We start from the raw sequence: 21,593 nt of genomic DNA on the forward strand, positions 1-21,593 counted from the left end.
ACTTTTTAAAAAACCTTTGTGTTCCAACTCCTCTTCTTCCCTCCCTTCCCACCCCCACTCCAAGAACTTAAGCAATTCAATATAAATTATACATGAGTAGTCATGGAAAACAACTCTGTTAGCTAGGTTGTGAGAGAAAACAGATAAAAACAAAGCTTCAGATTAAGGAATTGTAAAAAAAAAAATGTGTTTCATTCTGTTTTCAGATACCATCAGTTCTTTCTCTGTAGATGGATTGCAATTTTCATAAGTTCTTCAGTTATATTGGATCACCCAATCTGCACTGCACCCTTCCCCGCTCTACCCTCCCTTCATTCACCCTTCCCTCCTTATCCTCTTCTCCTCCTACTTTCCTGTAGGGTTAAATAGATTACTCTTCCCAATTGTGTATGTGTGTGTGTGTGTGTGTGTGTGTGTGTGTGTGTGTGTGTGTGTGTGTGCGTGCGTGCGTGTGGTGTTCACTCTGATGAGCTTAAGGTCTTTGAGCTAATTCTGTTTTCTAAATTTTTCTTCCTCCCTCCCTCCTCAACTCTCCCTATGAAATCAAGCAATTCAATATATGTCATACATGTTCTGTTATGCAGAACATCTTCATCTTCCTCAAAAGTGTTTTGCTTTGGGGCAACTAGGTGGCTCAGTGGATAGAACACCGGCCCTGGAGTCAGGAGTACCTGAGTTCAAATCCGGCCTCAGACACTTAACACTTACTAGCTGTGTGACCCTGGGCAAGTCACTTAATCCCAATTGCCTCACCAAAAACAAAAAACAAAACAAAAACAAACAAACAAAAAAAGTGTTTTGCTTTTTACAGCTCTCTCCCCCAAACTTCCCTTTCCTCCTTCCCCTCTTCTCTGCCCCACCCCCCCATCTCCTTCTCCTCCCACTTTTCCTCAGGGCAAAAATATATTACTATACCTGCTTGAGTATGTATGTTAGTTCTTCTTTGAGCCAATTCTGATGAAATAAGATTCACTCACTCCCCCTCTGGTCCCCCCTCTTCTCCTCCCCCCTCTTCCCCTCCCCTCCATAAGCTTTTTTATTGTTTCCTTCATGTGAGCTACCTCTCCCCAGTTCACCTCTCCCCTTCCCCATCCCCCAGTCTATTCCTCCTACCCCTCATAGGTTAGCTAGGTGGCACAGTGGATAAAGCACCAGCCCTGGGCCCAGGAGGCCCAGAGCCCAAATCTGGCCCCAGACGTTAATAACCCACCCTGTTTGCTCCATAAAGAACAAGGATACACAAAAAATAAATGCTTTATAAATACCATCCCTTCATATTCAGTTCAGACCTGTGTCCTCTGTGTATTCCTTACTGAAAAAGTTCTTATGAGTTGAAGTATTATTTTCCCATGTATGAATGTAAACAGTTTAACCTTTTAATGTCCCTCATGATTTCCTTTCCCTGTTTACCTTTTTATGATTCTCCAGGGACTTGTATTTGAAAGTCAAATTTTCTATTCAGTTCAGGTCTTTTCATCACAAATGCCTGAAAGTTCTCTTTTCATTGAAGTCCCATTTTTTCCTCTGAAAGAGGAACGTGCTGGGTACGTGATTTTTGGCTGTAGTTCCAGTTCCTTTGCCCTCTGGAATATCATATTCCATGCCCTTCGGTCCTTTTATGTAGATTCTGCTAGATCTTGTTTTATCCTTACTGTAGCTCAACAGTATTTGTATTCCTTTTTTCTAGCTGCTTGCAATATTTTCTCCTTACCCTGGGAGTTCTGGAATTTGGCTATAATATTCCTGGAGGTTTTCCTTTTGGGATCTCTTTCAGGAGGTGATCAGTGGATTCTTTCAATTTCTATTTTACCCTCTGCTTCTAGAATATCAGGGCAATTTTCCCTGATGATTTCTTGGAGGATGGCGTCTAAGCTCTTGTTTGGGTCATGGTTTTCAGGTAGTCCAATGATTTTCAAATTATCTCTCCTGGATTTATTTTCCAGGTCAGCCATTTTTCCAAGGAGATATTTTACATTGCCCTCTATTTTTTCATTCAATTGGATTTACTTTACCATGTCTTGGTTTCTCATTAGGTCATTAGCTTCCATTTGTTCAATCCTAATTTTTAGGCAATTATTTTCATCAGAGAGCTTTTCCATTTGGTTTTTCAAGCTATTGACTTTTTCCTCATGACTGCTGCATCGCTATCATTTCTCTTTCCATTCTTTCCTCCCTCTCTCTACATCTTCCTTCTGTCTCTCCTACTTTCTCTTCAAAGTCTTTTTGAGAGAGAGCTTCCATGGCCTGAGACCAGTTCATATTTTTCTTGGAAGCTTTGAATGTAGGGGCCCTGTGGTTGATTTCCTCTTTTGAGGGTGCACCTTGATCTTCCTTGTCACTGAAAAAACTTTCTATAGTTCTGAACTTTCTTTGCTTGCTCATCTTTTACTTGACACCAAACTCGCCACTCGGGGACCCTGCTTCTCAGCTATACTACTGCTCCCAGCTTCAGAGGGTCCCAGGTGGTTTTTTTTTTTTTGGGGGGGGGCAGGTTTTTCTCTTGCCTGGCCTGTTCTCTGGTCCCAAGATAACCTCAAGCCAATTTGCTAGTTAACCAGCCAGGAGAGCGCTGTGGTGGTTTTTAGCTTCCATGAGCCTGAACCTCTCCCCAACCTGGACCTCCCGCTGCTCAGGATTTCTTCCTAGTTCCCTGCTGGGGTGGGATAGCTGAATTCCTCCCGAGGTCGCACTGATACCCCTGTACTTCCCCCTCTCTCCCCGGCCAGCCATTCAGCCCTTTTACCTGACCACATTCCTGAAGACGCTGGTGCTGTAGCTGATTCAGAGGCTCTGGGGTAAATTCCTCCAGTGTGGCATCCCTGGGGTCTCTGTCAGTGCAATCACAGGGTTGGACTTTACTCATAGCCCAGCATGGCCCCTTTAATCTATCTATAGCTGGAAAATAATCTCAGCCTATATTTTTGTGGGTTTTTCTGCTCCAGGGGTTCTTTTATTGCTGTTTTTGGGGTAATTGTATCAGGATTTCTGTGTGTTTAATGTCTTTCCTCTGCCATCTTGGCTCCGCCCTGTAAACTTCAATTTTAAAAACAATCCTCTAGTGACATACACTCTAATTATTGCTACCTTTGTCAACTTGTGTGGGAAATAGAAGATGAAAATCTAATAAGATAGTAGTTTGGTGCTCTCACAAAAGACTAAAAATCAATCTTCAGATTTATGATTTCTTGAATCAGAGTTTATAGCAGATTTTGATACACATATGTCATAGCATTTAATTAGTGATGAAATACTATTTCCCTTCCACTTAATTACACTGAAATAAAAAGTAATTAAAAAAATTTCTCTTGTCTTTTATCTTTTTACTTCCAACTAAAACATACATTTCAAAAGCCTAGACCATCCTATACTAGCTTTCTTTGATCCTTCTTATACATAAAGTTTCTTTACTGAGGAAAACATTTTTCTTATTATTCTCTTAAAAATTATTTGTATTGTTGTTTTGGTATTTGTATCTACAAGATTTCTAATAAGCTCCTTGAGGGTAATGTCAATTATCTTTGTTTTATCTATTGTTCCTTCTGGTGCTTTATAATGTTGAATAGTATTGAACACATGAAAATTATGATGTTAGCTTTTATTTATTTCTGTATGTCTTTTTTGGGAGATTCCCCAGTGAGGAATATTATTCTTCATATAGAAGATTGGAATCCTATTTACAAGTTCTACTCAACCTCCTTTTATCCCACAGCTCTGCTATCACAGGAATTAGGAAAGTTTTAGTCACCATTTGAAAGCCAAGAATCATTTGTATTAGAATCACATAAGCTATCACTGCAGTCAGCACTTATGCATGTTTATTTGATTTACTGATGGAAATGTTTACTTTTTGAATTTTATATTTATAGTGAACTTTCTTCCAAGAATTTAACATTAAATCCTTAGAAAATGCTTATTATATCGTTAGTATCTACTAGGTAGCTAGGGGAAAAAATAAGACACCTTCCTTAATATAAAACAAGGAGCAAAGTTCACACTTCCTGACATATAATCCAGTGCTTACTAGTCCTTATGTTTGTGAATAAGAATGATTGTGTATTCCTTGTATTCTATTCATCTGACCAACAAAAGGATAAACTGGGCAAGAAATCTTCCTAACCATTTATTAATGGAATTAAACATTAGTTGCAACTATTACAGGAAAGACTTGCCTACTTAATAGCAGTATCATCATAAGCTAGCATTGTATGTAAAGGTGAGAGTTTCTCTAAAAATCAAATGTATTCATTTTTTATTCAGAATTTAAAATCAAATTGTATTATTAATTTAAGTATTTTTAACATATAGACATAGTTCAACATTACCATGAACAAGATACTATATTGAAAAAGAAAAATTCACAACCAGATGACCAACTTGTTGGCAGTTCTGCTGGATGCATGCAACATGAATGTAATGAACTTGTAAAACAGACCACGTTCGAGGAGACAAAACTTCCGATGGATAACCCAAGGAGCTCTCAGGTCATTGACTTCTACCCAAATGATGATGATACTACATACTGCACTACTGAAGAAACTGAGTGAGTATTAAATGCTTTACATTTAAGATCAATTTGGGTAATACTCTGTTCAATTTGGGTCATATTTCGACTATTGTGATTTTTATTTATATAATCGAATTTGGTGTCTCTGGAATGGTATTCTATCATTTCTGTTCCATGCTTTTGAATGTTAGTAAGGCATAATGGGTTGCAAGTCCTTGGTGTCAAGAATGCCTATGTTTACATCCTGTTTCAGATACTTCCTAGTAATGTGACTATGAGGATGTTTGATCCTCAGTCTTTTAATTTGTAAAGTGAAGATACTTGTAGACCCTTACCATATAGGACTGAGGATCAATTGAGACAATACTCATAAAATCCTTTGCAAACATTAAAAAACTGTATACATATGAGACCACATTAGTTATTTTCCATAGAAGAATTCACTATGAATCAAGATTTATATCCATTGAATGGGTTCTATCCCCCTCAGAAGCATCTGTATAATTTGGACAAATGGTTCAAGTGCCCCCTTAATTTTGTCTTAAATTGGCAAGTTTTCTTTCCCCGGATGGTTTGAAGGACAAAGAAGTAGATTTGTTGGGAAAGGCTTTGCTTTTTAATGATATAGTGATGATAAAATTGCCTTTTATTACAATTGTTGTAATGGGGTGTTTACTTGAAGGAAAGGGGATTCTTTGACCTATTTAGTAGTGAATTTAGGCTCCTAGATGAAGGTGAAGGGGCACTTTTTTCCAATCCCTGTTAAAGAAGATTGTAGGCCTTCATTAGAGGTCTCTAAAGAGGTTAAAATTTAGTATTTATCTCCATGATGGGGCTCCTAGAGAGGAGGGATTTTTAGCTGGTGGAACTGAAAACAATTTCTCATGCTATCAGTTGAGTCCTGGAGTAGACTGAATAATAAGAGTCCTCTGAAGTCTTAGTTATTTTTATTCTCATGGTCCAGACTTATGACTAATTGACAATGAAATTGATATTCTTGGTACTACTCCTGGCCTTCACAATTACCTTATTCAGAATTTTTTTGCGTGTTAATTTCTCATGAAATTATTTTCCAACCATTTAAAAATGATTGCTTACATTGTTATATATTTTGTTTTACGATCCTTCCTTTTTTTAAAAGGGCTATTTTGAGATTATTTTGAGTGGTCCTCCAGAAAATTTTTGGGAACTTGTTACCAAGGTATGGGATATAGTAGTTTTGACAGACTCCTATGACTATTGCAGCTTTTGTGGCCACAGCCCATCCTCTGTCCCATCCCTTGGTTTAGTCCCACCTGGCAGGCAAGCCTGTTTATTTGAATCATAAAAGGATTGGTCTGGAACCAGTATATTGTCATAAATATTTTCCTGAGATGGAACTGCTTATAGGATACTGCCTTCATTTTCTAACTTAGTGATTTATGTCCTTTTCCTTCTTGTATTATGCATTTTAAATTTCAGTTATTAAAGTCATTTTAATTTGATTTTTATGGTTCCTAGTGCATTTTAATCAACAACAACTAAAATCTCCTGCATCAAGCCAAATTTACACCTAGTCCACAATAAATATCTACAAGAGAAGTTCATAGCTAATATCAATTTATTAGAAAGCTTTATATATCTTTATAATTTTTCATTAAATGTTTTCAGCATTAGAAAAGTTGACATTTCTATTATATCCTTTATGATGATAACAATTTATATCTTTTGACTTTTTGTTTTCTTTACTGCAGTACTACAGAGCATAGAAACAGCAGTGATGTACTCTGTGATCTTGTGCCACCTTGGCAAATTACAGAAAATGTAGATAAAGACAAGACTATATCACTCCTTCTAAAAGAATTGAACATTCTCAGGACAAGCAATAAAAAGGTACATTATAGGTAGTTTGATACCTGTATAACATGCTTTTCACTGTTAACTTACTGTCTTTTCACCCCTTACAACTTAGTTTTATTGTTTGTTTTATTTTAACACTTTAACAATAGCTCTATAGCTTTACTTTTTGGTCTGTTAGAATATGTTTAAGTTCAAGGATTGGCTAATAGGAATTTTTTTTATATATCCATTGTATCTTTACAGCCATTAATGTCACATCCATCGTAAAATATAAAGTATTCTGAAAATGTAACAAAAAAATCATTGATATGTTACTATGTTTCTTTTAGAGCTGTGCAATGTGAAAGATACAAAAAGTAGTTTCAAATTACTTTTTATAAAGAATATTTTTCTTTTTTATTAGTTTCTGTCCTATATTTTACATCTCCAGTATTTGTTTTAATGTATTGAGATTTAGCATGTTTTTTTCCCCTTTTCTTTGTTTTTCCTTAGGCAGTTTCATTGTTTGTTCCTTAACTAAAGAAAATTATCATGTTGTTTCACCACCTTCTTTGAATCTTATGCCAATTTTATCCCTTTGATAATTTGATAAATGGATTTCTCTATCGTATTTACTGCTCCTACACAATCATTGTGTTCTAATATTTCTTTCTGTTGTACTTGATTATTTTTACCTTGTTGTATCATTTATATCTTTATCAGGGCAATGGCATCTCAGATCTATTTCCTTGCATAGAGCCCACTTATAAAATACTATGACAAGGAAAATTTTCAATTTATATAATTTTTCTACAATTAGCATCATTTTTTAAATGGACCTATGATTTTATTCATATAGAGGGCATCTAGTGAGGAATCCTTTCTACCAATGCAAACCTATAATTACTTTGAAACTTACAGTCTTAGAAAATTACATAGGGCCACTAAGAAGCCAAGTGACTTGCTCAGGGTCATACAGCCATTATATATCACAAGTGGGATTTCAAGTTTGATCTTCCTGACTCTGATGATAGGTCCTTATCTGCTACTCCATGCTACCTCTCAGCATGCTTAGAATTAGTCATGCATGTTTTAGAATACTGTATTCTGTTTATGTTTTTATAACTGAAGCATATTGTGGGGAAATTTGAGACTTTCTGTAAGAATTGGGTTTCATAACCTGAGAAACATGGATAGATTTCAGGGAGTCCATGAACTATATCACACTTTTAAAAATAATTATTTTGGTTACTATATTTTAATATAATTGATTTCCTTTGTAATTCTATGTATTTCATTTTATGCATTTAAAAAGATAATTCTGAGGGGTCTGTAGGCTTCAGTTGACTGCCAGAGGGATCCATGACATGAAAAAGCTTAAGTGCCCCTGTTATAAGAGAACAATAGAACTGACGAAAGCCTGGAAAATAAAATTAAAAAAGAGTAAATTCTAAAGGAGAATTCAATAAGAATCTTGAAATACATGGAGTAATTTTATATAAGGGAGAGAGAGAAAAGCAGCTCATTCTTTGAGTCAGTCTATAAATATTTATTGTATGTCTGCTATGTAGCAGGCATTGTGCTAGTATTTCCACTTGGGATAGGACAAGAAGATCCTGGAATAGCAGCAGTAAAGATTTAGATTAGACTTCAGGATTAACTTTCTAACTTTAGGAGTTATGAGATATTGGAATGAACTAATAAGTGAGACTGTCAAAGAGTCACTTTCTCATTGTTTAAAGTACCATAATTAGTGGATAGTCTTATAAAGCAGGAAAATGACCTAGATTAGTTCCAGAGGTATCTTCAGTTCAATTAAATAAAACATTTTTAAGTACTATTATGTTCATGATTCCTTTTGGTTCTTTAGCCAACATGATTTTAGTGGTATTTATTCATTTTACTGTTATTTTTTGCCTTGACAAAACATTTCAAAAGGTTTTGTTCAGACTTTCTATCTTAAATATAAAGAACTTTTGATTAGAATGAAATATGATAGAATCTTCATGATATTTCATTTGATCATATTTATAAACAACATGCATGATTAAATAATACATTTGAGAGAAAATATAAAGTTTTTCTTTGGATTTGATTATCTATGTCCTGGAAGCCAATCAGATAAGAAACTTAATTTCAACATGTTTTCAGCTTCAAGAAAAACTGGCTCAAGAAAGTAAAGAACTGAAGACTTTAAAGCTTGAACTGGAACTCCTGGAGAGAGCGACAGAAGCTAAAATTGCTGAAAAGACAGCAGGTATAGTAGATAAGTATTTGACAGTTGGCCATATGGATCATACTTGAGGATGTTATATGACGTGGCTCAGTGAGTGTTAGCTTATTTGCTGAAGGAGGGGAGATTTGACGATGGGCCTTTTTTTTTTTTTTTTGGCTGTTTAGAGTTGCTTAGAAAATAGGTGGCTTTAACATCCTGGTACTGGTATTAGTGAGAGCTTTACCTGTATTCATACTGATTTGGGCATTAAATGCATTGTTAACACCATGTCAATCCAATCACAAAAAGGTTGTTTGTTTTGTTGGAAAAGCCTGAACAAACAAGGCGAAATAATGATTACCAGTGCCTCTACCTTTCAACCAGCAGTTCAAATACCATTTATTGTTTTAGCTTGTTCAGAGAAATATTTCTCCTTTGTATGAAGATAGTCATGTTCATTGCCAAATGAAAGCCTTTAGTTGATCAAAAATTTGTATTCTGTAGTTAATGAATTTTCATCTGATGAGAAGTATATGTATGATAAGGAAGGAGATAATGTTTTTCTAAAAGATGATTAAAATGGGATTTTTAAAATGAAATGTTATAATTGGAAATTATTTCTCTAAAGGAGCTGGTTCATGATTTCATTAAGTAGGTCCATACAAGGAGATATTTTCTTTAAAAAGATATATAAGTATAAAGGGAATTTTTTTTACATGCTATAACATTTAGATAATTCTACAAAGTTATAAAGCTTTTTCATACAAGTATATAAATTCACAGACTTTGAGTACTGGAAAGCAAATTAGATATAGTTTAGTTTAACCTTCTCATTTTAATTAAATATCTGTAAAAGTGATTAGAAAAGAAACACAAGAATGTAATTTTGAGTATTGTAGGAAATTCTCAGGCATCCTTAATATAATTTGGGCACATAATGTGGGGTTGCATTACTTAGTATCATTTTATAAGTAAGAGGAATATCTTGCCTATAAGATATTGCTAGAAAGGAAATATCACTAGGAAAATAAAACAAAGAAGACTATAAGTAAATTCTCCAGCTGAATACCAGATGGTTGGCTTTTCCCTTAATGTCAAACTCCCATGAATTTGATTTTTCATCTTATGATGGGAATATGGGAATTAAACATATAAAAAAACCAATGTTATTGTGAAAATGAGGGATTTAAAAATATGGTTACAAGCTAATTTCTTGGCACTCTGGCCCCAATCATTTATGCAAATATTTTTTATTTTATTCCAAGCCATATGTTTATTTTGAGATGTTGTTTATCACTGTGTATGGGTTATGGAAGTAACAAAAACAACTCACATTTATATAGTGCTTTAACATTTACAAAATACTTTCCTCACAACAATCCTCATGATCCCCCTTTTGACAGATGAGGAAATTAAATCCAATACAGGTTAAATAATTTGCCATGGTTTACATAATTATTATGGAGCTACAACTTGAATCTAAGTTTTCTGCCTACAAAACTAGTATTCTTTCTATTATACCATTCTAACTGAAAATTATGGAAAATTGCTGTCCCTACCTAGTACTTGGTAGAACTAAAAGCCAATATTCCACATATAGAGCAAAAACTCAACAGGTGTTAATTACCTGATGTGCCATTTAACTGAGACTGGGTGTTTTGTCCAAATGATTAATGCACAATTATTTATATGAGAAAACAGGGCTAAGTTAAAAACTAAATAAATTGTTTTGTCTGTTCTAAAAAAGTTGAAATATCTAGAATTGGTTTTGAGTTAGTGTGTGATTTATACAAATCATCTTGAATATAAAAATTAAATAATAATTTATATGAATAAAATTAAATTATTTAAAATATTTCTTTCATACATTCTATGACTCTCAATTGATTTTGTATAAATAAAATAACCTCCTAAAGAAAAATTGTACAGTTCAACTAATTTTTAATTGCTCCCTTTTTAACAAAGTGAAGGGAAAAACAACTTTTTAAACATGAAAAACACTTCTAACGTATACATACGTAAATTTTTTTCATGCATATAGCTTCTCTCAGTCTGACACAAATGAGAATGTACTACTTAAAATGTAAGAGAGTGTTGTCTACCCGAAGTAGAGAGTAATAAAATCCTCAAGAAAGCCTTGAGGCTTTCTTCAATGGCTCAAGAAGTTCAATAAAACTGATCCTCAAATGAACTTTTGAACCTTTACATGTTGTCCAATTACAAACTACCTTATACTAGTTCTGTCATTTGCCTGTGTGCAAAATTATTGCATTTTTGTGTGTGCCAGGATTTTGAAAAAGAAAGGAAAAAAATACTGCAAGATGGGGATTGAATTATAATTCATATTTTATTTCACTAGTACATATGAGAAGCAAAGTAAATCTAAAGATGGATGTTTATGTTCTAATTGCTTAATTTTTTGGCCAACATAAGAAAGTAACCTCAGAAAAACACGTTTTAAACACATATATACAAATTTATAAAATAAAAATGTTATTGTATATTTTCAGAGTGTATTTAAATACATTATAAACTAACCTACCTCACCAGGAAAGGAAAACATGTTAAAATAAAATCTCAATTAAATGCAAGAAAGAGCAAGAATTATAAAACTCAGACTTCTTTGGCTGTTCATTCCTCGATCCTTGCAAGTATCTTAATTGTTGAAATTTTAAAAATAATGATGAAAATATGAAATATTTATTATACGTCTAGTTATTTTTTGCCTGTGTTCTGGTGGTAAAGTAACCTAGCCCTATAATAGCCATATATAGCAATTAAAAATTAGTTGAACTGTACAATTTTTCCTTAGGAGGTTATTTTATTTATACAAAATCAATTGAGATTAGTATGAAAGAATGGTTTTTAAATAATTTAATTTTATTAATATAAATTAATTTGTAATTTTTATATTCAAGATGATTTGTATAAATCATACACTAACTCAAAACCAATTATAGATATTTCAACTTTTTAGAGCAGACAAAAACAAAACAAAAAATTGTCCAAAAACAAAGGTCTGATTATGTCACTCCCAAACTCAAAATTTTTCAATGACTCCCTATTGCTTCTAGTATAAAAACTTGGCATTTAGAACCCTTTATGATGTGGCACTATCCTAATGTCCACATTTCAATGTGAGAGCTCCTAAATGGGCAAGAATACAATCCAGTGTTATATAACTGCTCGAGGACAAGAAGTATTGTTTGTATTTTTGTCTTTGTTCCATGCAACAGAGTTCCTTGCACATAGGAGGTGCTTAATAAATGTCTATTGAGTATTACCACCATGATACAAATAAATACAAAGATTATATATAAAGTGTTTAATCTGAGAACTCTTTCACAGGAAAACAAGGCAAGTTTTGGCAATGTCAACATTACAAATTTCATAAAGTTGTAACATTTCTTGTTCATATATGTGTGTAGGTATATATGTGTGTGTGTATGTATGTGTATACACACACACACATATATATATACATATACATATATAGATATAGATCTCTCTATAGATATATATGGTTCTTCCATCAGTGCTGAGCAGCATGAAGTTATAGGGGAAGGTAGATAATGAGGCAGTTGAACTTGTTATTTATGGGGTCAACTTTAGGAAGGGCTGAAAGTAAAACCAGAGTTGCAATAATGGACTGGAATGATCATATAACCATATATATATATGGACAAGAAAGAAGCAATAGGGAGCCATTGAAGAATTTTGAGTTAGGGAGTGACATAATCAGACCATTGTTTTTGGACAATTTTTTGTTTTGTTTTGTTTTTGGAGGATAGATTCAAGAGAAGAGAGACTAGAAGCAAGGAGAGCAATTCTAAGTCTATTTCAATGGTCCAGTTGAGCAGTGATATGAATGAAGAGAAAGGAAAGGATGTGAGCAATGTTATGAGAATTGACAAGACATAGATAATGGAGAGAGAGACAGAGATAGAGACAGAGACATTTAATACAACAATGTCTGTTAACCACTTTTATACATAAGGCATTCTGCTAGATTCTAGCAGTAGAAGGCAAGGCAAAAAATAGTCCCTGACCTTGTAGCAAACCCAAGTAACTGGGAGAATGGTGGCACTCACAGGAGAAACAATTTGGAATGAAAAGCAGAATTTGAGAACAGTATAATGAATTCCATTTTGAATGAATTTGATGACAGTGGTGAATTTGAGATGTCCATTGGACTTCTAGGTCAAGATACTGGCAATACAGAACTGAAATTTACAAGAAGTAATAAGTCTGTACATATAGATCTTGGAATCAGCCCCATAGAGATGATAACCAACCTTGTGAGATCTTATGAAACCATAGTTACAGCATATATATAAAATAATAAAGAGCAAGGACAAACCCTTGGGGGACACTCCCAGTTAGTATGTTGGAGATTGGTGATGATCCAGGAAAAGAGGACTCAATAGAAAAGATGTGTGGTTGGACATGTAGAAGACAAATAAAGGAGAGAGTCCTCTGGCAGTATCAGAAACCTGTCTAGAGGGCAAGAAGGCTGAGGATTAGAAAAAGACTTTGGGTTTATAATTGTAAAATTCTTGGTAACCTTGGAGAGAATAATTTCAGTCAGGTAGCCAGGCTGTATTATGAGGGTTTGAGAAGTAATTGGGAGGTGAGAGTACAGACAATGTGACTCGTGTGAAGGAGAGGGGGACAGGAGGGAGTGGGGAGAGAGGGGCAAGAGGAAGGGAGATGGGGAAGGAGGAAGGGAAAAAATGGGGAGGTAGAGGGAGAGAGAAATGGAAGGAGGAAGGGGACGAGAGAGCTTGGAATCAGAGATTTGATCAGAGGGTTGGCTTGAGCAAAGAAAATGGCCACCTCTTTCTCTGAGACTAAAGGAAGGGAATAGAGAATGAATAAATAATGTTGGGTTGTGGGGCATGGGGAAATGGAAGCTCAGGAGAAATGGTCTAAATATTTTTCAGTAAAATAAGAGGTGAAGACTGATAAGAGAGATGTTGGAGTAGTAATAAAGACGTGAATTGGTGAAGAATAACAGGATTAACATACATCAATGAGGACTTCTTCCATAAGTGCTGAGCAGCATGAAGTTATAGGGGAAGGTAGATAATGAGGCAGTTGAACTTGTTATTTATGGGGTCAACATTAGGAAGGGCTGAAAGTAAAACCAGAGCTGCAGTAATGGACTGGGATGGCAGAATAAGGAAAAGTAGAGTGATCAGTTTTGCCAGTGAGAATAATAGGGGAGATATAAAACATGTATATAAATAATTATAATACAAAGTATCAAGTTGAGTAGCAGAGATAGTTCAGGACAGGGTTTCTTAAACTTTTTCCACTCACGACCCCTTATCTCCTGAGAAAATTTTCCACCACCTTGGGTATATAGGTATACATAACCTTGCCAAATTTTTCATGACCCCAACATTCAGTTACAAGATGGGGTCGTGATCTACAGTTTAGGAGGCCAAGGTTCAGAGGAGACAGACTGAACAGGTTTTCTATAAATGCTAACATTTCTGCATTTTAATCCTGGCTGATACAGATTATTCTTCAATCCTGATTTCTGCTCATCTCATTGATTTTTACCAATGTAAACTAGTTGGTGTTATTTCATATTGCCTTTCTTTGCTCATTGGCTCTCAGTATTACCATAAGAATTTAGAGTGATCAAAATAATTTGTTCATTTTTATCAGTTTGTCTGCCAGTAAAAGTGATATATACTATGAGTCCTGGAAAGAGATTATCTAGTGCAGCAGCTTGCTTCCTCTAATTAGAGAGGTGAATTGACTAGTCCAAGGTCACAAGTTAATTCCAATACTAATTTGTTCTTAGATCTGAAACAGGTATTTTGATTCCTCTCACAGGATTCTTTCTACTATAGATATTCCTGTATTGTTGCAGTATATGATTTTACGAAGTTGGAAATGGAGTAGATGCCCCCTGATACATGATCCTAAATTTTGCAGTAATGCTTTGTGTACATGTGTGTCAGGAGTAGGAAATGGGTGGGTGTAAATATTACATCTTCCTTTTCCTTTCTTTTCTAGTTTGATATATGGAAGAGGAAACAGTAATTAGAATAGTTAGGAAGTATTTAACCTTGTGCCTTGTTCCATAAATATGGCTTGCTTTGAGTTCTTGTTATTTTCCTCTTCACTTCAAACATTGCTAGTATTTGATTAATATAGTCATAGCATATCTTTGAGCCATCCTGTCATTTAGTTAAAAAAATTATCTTTGTCTAGGTCAATTTGAAATTTCTTTAATTGTTGATTTCTTTAATCTTTTTCTCTTTTAGCTTCAAATTTCAAAATCATTGTAGTGTCATCATTTGTATTGCCATCAGAATAAGTGGTGGAATATACACTTTTTATTTCCAACATGAAATAAGTGTAATAGAAGTGCCATTGCACTGTTAATGATTCCCATCATTGCAGAGCTAACTTTTAGGGAATATAAATATAATAGAAAACATAACAAATGAGAGACTGATCAACGTGATATTTATTCCCTAATTGGAAAACAGCTTGAGCCCACAAATGTAAATAACCTGAAATTATAAAAAAGAATTTACAAAATAATAATTCAATTTTCATTAATTTTTTAGGGTATATAAAGCAAAATAGCATCCTAGAAGTATGAAGTATATAGTACTTCCCTGGCTCAAAATATGTGCTAGATATTATAATCTGAATAGACAATCTAAGTATGAAATTATGAATAAATATTTCAAGGAGAAAATGCACAATGAATATTACATTATGATTCTTATTTTTCTTCCAATATCAAAATGTAATGAAGTTGTAAGTTAAAATAAGACTTTTCAAGGTGTTATTGAAAGCAAAAGAAAAAAAAAAGAAAAAGAAGTGTCAGTTTATGTCAGGTTCTTCTAGGACCAGCATTATTTGATAATTACTATCTTTTTTTAGGGTTTCAGGATACTATTTGATAGATTACTATTTCCCTATACTAAAAATGTATTCGTGTTCTAAAAAGAGTTAATGGAGCTTCTAAAAGTGCCTAAGTGCCTCCTAGTGTCTATAACAGGACTTATAGCTTAATTTATCAGTGCAAAAGGCATTAGTTATGCATTGACTCATAAATTATAGAGATGAACAATTTTTGGCAACTTATTACATAAGCTGTGGTAGATAAAATTGTGGCATTTTTATGCTTTGAATCGCTATATCTTTTCCCAAAAATAAAATGATCAAGTGTGAAGCACAAACATGTCTATATTTCTTTATAGTTAAATTGAAGCATCTTTGTGGTCACTTGCAACTCTAAAATTTTGTTAATTATCCAGAACTATGAATATAAGAATAGTGTAACATTACTACAAAGCTTGATGTGTGTTCTTTTTGTTTCAGAACATTGTACTCATATACATTTATATGTATACACAAAACATCATTCTCTCTATAAATATATACATATATATGTACACACATTTGTTTAAGTGGAAATTTTGGAGATTTTAGATATTCAAATGTTACTTGCTTTCACTCTTTAATGCTACATTTTATCTTCATCATAGTAATAAGAAATTGAAGTAATGCTTTAAGGTTTACAAAATACTTTACATGCCTTCACTTTTGACAATTGATTGGGGTTCTGTTTATGTGTATGCATGCACATTACACACATATACATCCTTAGGTAATTATTTCATTTTTTCTGAACAGCCTTAGTGCCATAAATTACAACTCATTTAAAGGTCAGTTCATTTTAATTTTCATTATTTTATTATGTAAAAGTACTTAGCACAATGCTTGACACATAGTAGGTATAATATTAATGTTTATTCCCTCCTCTGGGTCCCTTCCCTGCATTTCCCTCTGATGCAGGTACTATTTAGATTTCATATAATAATATTTATTGATTAAAGAGTCACTTTTATACCTAATGTGGTGCTCAGCTGTATTTCAGTTTTTTAAAAAAGCTCACTTTTCCATTTCCTGAAAAGCTCACTTCAGAGTCCCTGCTCTAGATGTTAGTTATTTTTCCTCCTTCCATGTCATCCATTAAAGATTAGCTGAGGAAGGTTGAAGCATGAAGAGATTATGAATGACAGAACAACTCCTGTGGAATAATAATCAGTTTTTGGTATTTAATGCTGTTTGACTTTTGCAGACACATTTCTTATTAACCTTTGGTACAAAGAGAAATCCAGGTTCCTGATATCTCATGGAGAAGATGAATTTGAGATCCTCTTCCAATTAAACTGAAATAAGGCCAATATTGGGCTTTAGCCAAAATAACTTCATAGTCCTCAACTCTTGTTTACAAACTACACACACACACAGACACACACACATACACATACACACAAAATATATATGAACATATTTATAAACCATACATATGCATACATATATATATATAAATTTTATGTATGTATAAACATTTAATTGGTAGTATAAATACAGAAATCTTATATACATAGTATATATCATCCTAAATTTTAAGTAGCATTAATTGTTATATATTCACTAATTAATATTCTTATTGTATGTTGTTCATTATGAATTCCACTATTTCTCGATTTCTTCAGAGATCCAGTTTTAAACCCTTGATATTCAATGTTACTTCTAAAAAAATTAAATATTCAAACAGTTATTAATTTGTAGAGGATTGATATAAACAGACAGGAATATTTTGAATAATATCTATGATACAATCATACATGTATAACCCATGTCTGATTGCTTTCCCCTTAGGGAGAGGGGAGGTGAAGGAGAGGAGGAGGGATAAAAATTGGAACCCAAAAGTATAAATAAAAATGTTACATTTTTAAAAGTTGCCTTTATAGGATTATAAATTTAAAACTAGAAGTGTCATTTAGACCAGAGATATCAAGCTAGCTTTCCAAACTGCAAGTATTGACAAAACTCTCTACATTGATCAGAAATAGATTAAAATGTAATTGGGAAATGTTTAACAAAACAATTCAAAATACAATTAAATTTTTAAAAAAATAATATCTATGATAAAAAAGAGCAAGGGGAAATCTTCCTCAAATATGTGGCTTAAGTTTATATATTTCAATTTAAGTAAATGTTGAAAGAATGAGCATATAGTTTATGTTAAATCAACATCAAGACCGTTTAGAATATAAGCATTGGACAAATTAAGAGTTTTATAGTGGAAGTCTAAATTTTTCTTATAGCAAAATGTTGGTTTTTACTATTCACTCTGTTTCAAATAATAATTATCAACAATAAACTGACCCTAAATGCAATCCATTTTTTTTTAGAAAAAATGCATGCTGAACTGTATTTATTATTTTATAATCATTTGAATTGATTTAATAAGCCAAAATAAAAAGCTTAGACTGATCATATATATATATATATATATATATATATATTTTAGTTAACTAAATATAATGATTTTAAAAAATGAAAATAAAAATATTGTGCCTGTGATGAGGTTAAAAGAAGTGACTAGCTTTGGAGAAAAAAAATCATCTGTTTGAATTTCAACATATTGAAATAGCTGATTATTAGAATGTTGTCATTACAGTACTACCTCAATTCTTGAAATCTGTGAACTTGAATTTGTGTTAATTGTGGTGAGTGCCATGTCACGGAATGCCTGAAGGGCAACTGGGCAATCCTTTAACCAAAGGGGGAAAGAATTTTTTTTTTTTCTGGATGAAACTTGAACATTCGGTGAATTCATTATGTACATATATGTTCAAATCTTAGAAGCTAAACAGTTTTGCTTTTGAATTTAGGCTAATATCAAATGGTCCTAAGTAATTCATGTAATTACTGTATTTGAAATTTCAAAGATATACTTCCACCTAAATATTTCACAAAAAAAATTTGCCATTTTGAATATATTTTTCAAGAACCCAGCCCTTAAAATCTTAGTAAGGATCTAAAGTTTGAGTGTACTTCTATGTTGTTATTTGTCAAGTAAAATATGATCCAAAAAATTTCTGTACAAAGTGATATATATGTATATATATTTGTATTTTTAAAACATGGATTTTTCATTCTGATGCCTATTTCAAAATTTCCAAATAGTTTAGCTCAAATGGTTTATAAAACTGAAATAAAGACTTTAAATGCCTAAATTTAAAATCTATATACAAACTACTATTTTACATGAGTCTGTAATGGATACAAATTAATGTCACTCAAATGATTTTTAAAATTTCTCTTTTTTTCCATTTTAAATTGTGAAACCTATTCTTTATGTGTAGCTCATAAAATAGCCTGATCCATCTCTATTTTTTATTAGTGATCTAACTGTTGAAAAAGAAGAACCTGGATTTCTGGGAAACAGCATATTTTATATTTTTTAAAAATAATATACAATCGTAATAACCTTTTCTGTATCATTATTTTATTAAACTATAGAAAGAGTGGCATAAAGCATCTTGGTTCATATCTATTTTGCTGCTTATCTTTTTTAAAAAAGGAAAAAAATATGAATAGGAAAATTACTTAATAAATATATTTTGAATATTTACTTTTTTTAAAAAAGAAGAAAAATCTCTACAACTTGGTTGGTTTCATCAAATCACAACTTCTAGATCCTTCCTTGGAAAAACTATTAAATGGGGAACCAAATAAAATACAAAAACAGTGCTCAATATATTGATTCCTCCACTTCTGTTACTTGAGTGAAGGGCTGAAAGACAATTTCAAATTACATTATTGTCTTAGGTTTTCAAAGAAGAAAAATTACAGAAATATTACACTAAAATGAAATGTAAATACAATAACCACTTTTATTTTTGGAATTAATTTTTAGCTAAGAATCCTTTTTTATGTTCTAATTTGATTCTTTCTCTTCTTAACCCCATGTGAATCAAACTGAAATCTCCCTCCCGCCAAAAAACCCATACCTCCCCACCTGGGCAGCCCAGGGAGGGATGGGTTTTTTGGGGGGTGAAATCTTAGATCACAAGAGGTTCAAAAAACCAGTAATCTTGAAGTTTAAATTTACATGAAAAGAATGTTCATGCTATTGACACGAGTCAAATAACAAATTTTAGAGTTGAAATAATTGTTTAAGAAAAAAAATTGTAAAAAAAAATACAAACCATGCATTGTTTGGTATATACTGACTAGGATTTCACTGGAAAGTTTGGGGAAAATGTTATATCATTTCCTCTTTATAGGGAAAATATTCAACATTATGAAAGATATAATTTGGTAAAAAAAATTTTTGTTTCATTTGTTCATTTTTGTTGAAAAGCATTGGATTTGGAGAAATAGCAAATGCAAAAGTGGTTCTGTGAATTCTGACGGTTCTGTTTATTTAAAAAAAAACCTTTATTATTTGTATTTGTTTAGAATATTGTAGTACTGAGGTATTGGGCATGATGACATAGGTGTTTCAAATCCTAATTATTTCTTTCCTTTCCTCTTCCATTTGGCTTTATTTCTATTTACTCAGGCAACATTTAGGTTGTCAGCAAATAGATTCTTATTCCCAGGGAATGCCCCTCCCTCTTTGAAAGTTGCGTTGTCTGGAGAATCATAAACCAATGTTTAAACTAGAATAATTTTCAACATGTCTCTTTGCTACTATATTTTAAGGGTAGTTTTAAAAGTGTGTAAGATGGGTTTGCCAAAAAAAAAAAAATCAGGTTTTACTAAGAAAATATGTACTCTGCTTTGACTCAGTAAACTCATGCTCATTATAGTTCAGCTTCTTCATATTTACTTTTGTCTGCATTAGAAAACAATTAGCTTACTAAATAAATTTGAGTATTTGGGGAAAAAAAATCTACCTTGAGTCTCTCTCATTTGATTAAGAATTATAGGATATTTGATAAGCATGTTTAAAAATGGAGATATCCAAATATTATTGTAAACACCCAATGGTTTGTTTTACCTACAATATAAGTATTTTACTTGGTTGGCTTACATAGTAGCTAATAATATTTGTTAATGTAATTTAACTGCTGTGAACCTTTACTGAACAAATATTGAAATTTATACAAGTCAAAGAAAGAGAATCTCTAATGACTTTTGTAAAAGCTTCTATTTAATAGTTAAGGAGAAAAGTTTGTATGACATACCAGATGTAATTAACAGTAGATTTTACATTTAATAAAAAGAAAGAAGCATGCGTATTTGCTTTATTCATTCCATCATAATTTGCATTAGAGCTGTGAGTGTTTAATGAGCAAATTCCAACTAAAATGCTATATTGATTTTCTAGTGAACTTTGTAATAGTCATCCACCTTCAAAAAGCTCAGTGTTTACAATTAAGTTTTCTTTACTAAAAACTAAAAATGTTTGAGAGTTACATATTGATCTCTCTAAAAGGACTGAGTACTGGAAAAAAAGGTTTTGATGACCTTCATTTCCTATAAAAGTTAAGAAATTATTAATAGTAGCTTTAACTTGTTGATTCCAAGTTTTCTACTGCTAGAGCTGAACCCATTCTATAATTTTCTTTTTTGTAAGTGAAATTTTTGTTAATACTTTTTTTTCACTCAGGAGCTTTGTTTCCAAAATGCAAATTAATAATACTTTCCCGAATTCATCTATCGAATCATTGAGGATTATATGATAAATTCAAGAATTTCTCAACTTTAAGTTTTTGAATTTTTTTTTTTTTAATTGTGATTTTCTTTCTTGGATTTGGAATGAGGCTGTTTTGGAAGTATCCTCTAGCAAAAAGATGAGTGGACTATCAGTAAGGAGACTTTACTTCAGATTATGGAGGGGATCTCTGTACAGGCTGTGATGACCAGCTCTGTTCCAACAATGAGAGCCTATGGTTTGGGCTCCTGGTTTATGTGATCTTGGACAAATTAGCTAATATTTCTAAGCCTTAGTTTCCTTATTTGTCAAATGAAAGAGTTAAACTAAGATGGCATTTATGGCCCTGCTTAATTTAAATTTTTTTCATTTTAATCGAAGAAACAAAAAAATGTATCTTCAGGTCAAATTGAGGATTATATGAAAGGTTTCCCTTATTCCTATAATCTATTTTTGTTCTCCCAGCTGAGAGCATGTATAAATGATTAATAGGGATTATTATAGACTTCATCCTAGGATATATATTTTAATATTTGAAAGTAACCATAGACTATTAATTT

At 32.6% G+C, this 21,593-nt stretch overlaps 1 protein-coding gene across 1 annotated transcript in view; it reads left to right on the plus strand.

The window, feature by feature from the left end:
* MIPOL1 (mirror-image polydactyly 1) overlaps window positions 1-21,593 on the plus strand; it is a 440,092-nt gene that overhangs the window by 44,104 nt on the left and 374,395 nt on the right. Inside the window, exons 4-6 of the mRNA XM_043986491.1 lie at window positions 4,306-4,540; window positions 6,238-6,376; window positions 8,474-8,579. Of these exons, the coding sequence (XP_043842426.1) occupies window positions 4,306-4,540; window positions 6,238-6,376; window positions 8,474-8,579 (480 nt within the window). The remainder of the gene's footprint in view (window positions 1-4,305; window positions 4,541-6,237; window positions 6,377-8,473; window positions 8,580-21,593) is intronic.

Source organism: Dromiciops gliroides, chromosome 2 (genome assembly GCF_019393635.1).
Source record: "Dromiciops gliroides isolate mDroGli1 chromosome 2, mDroGli1.pri, whole genome shotgun sequence".
NCBI lineage: Eukaryota > Metazoa > Chordata > Mammalia > Microbiotheria > Microbiotheriidae > Dromiciops > Dromiciops gliroides.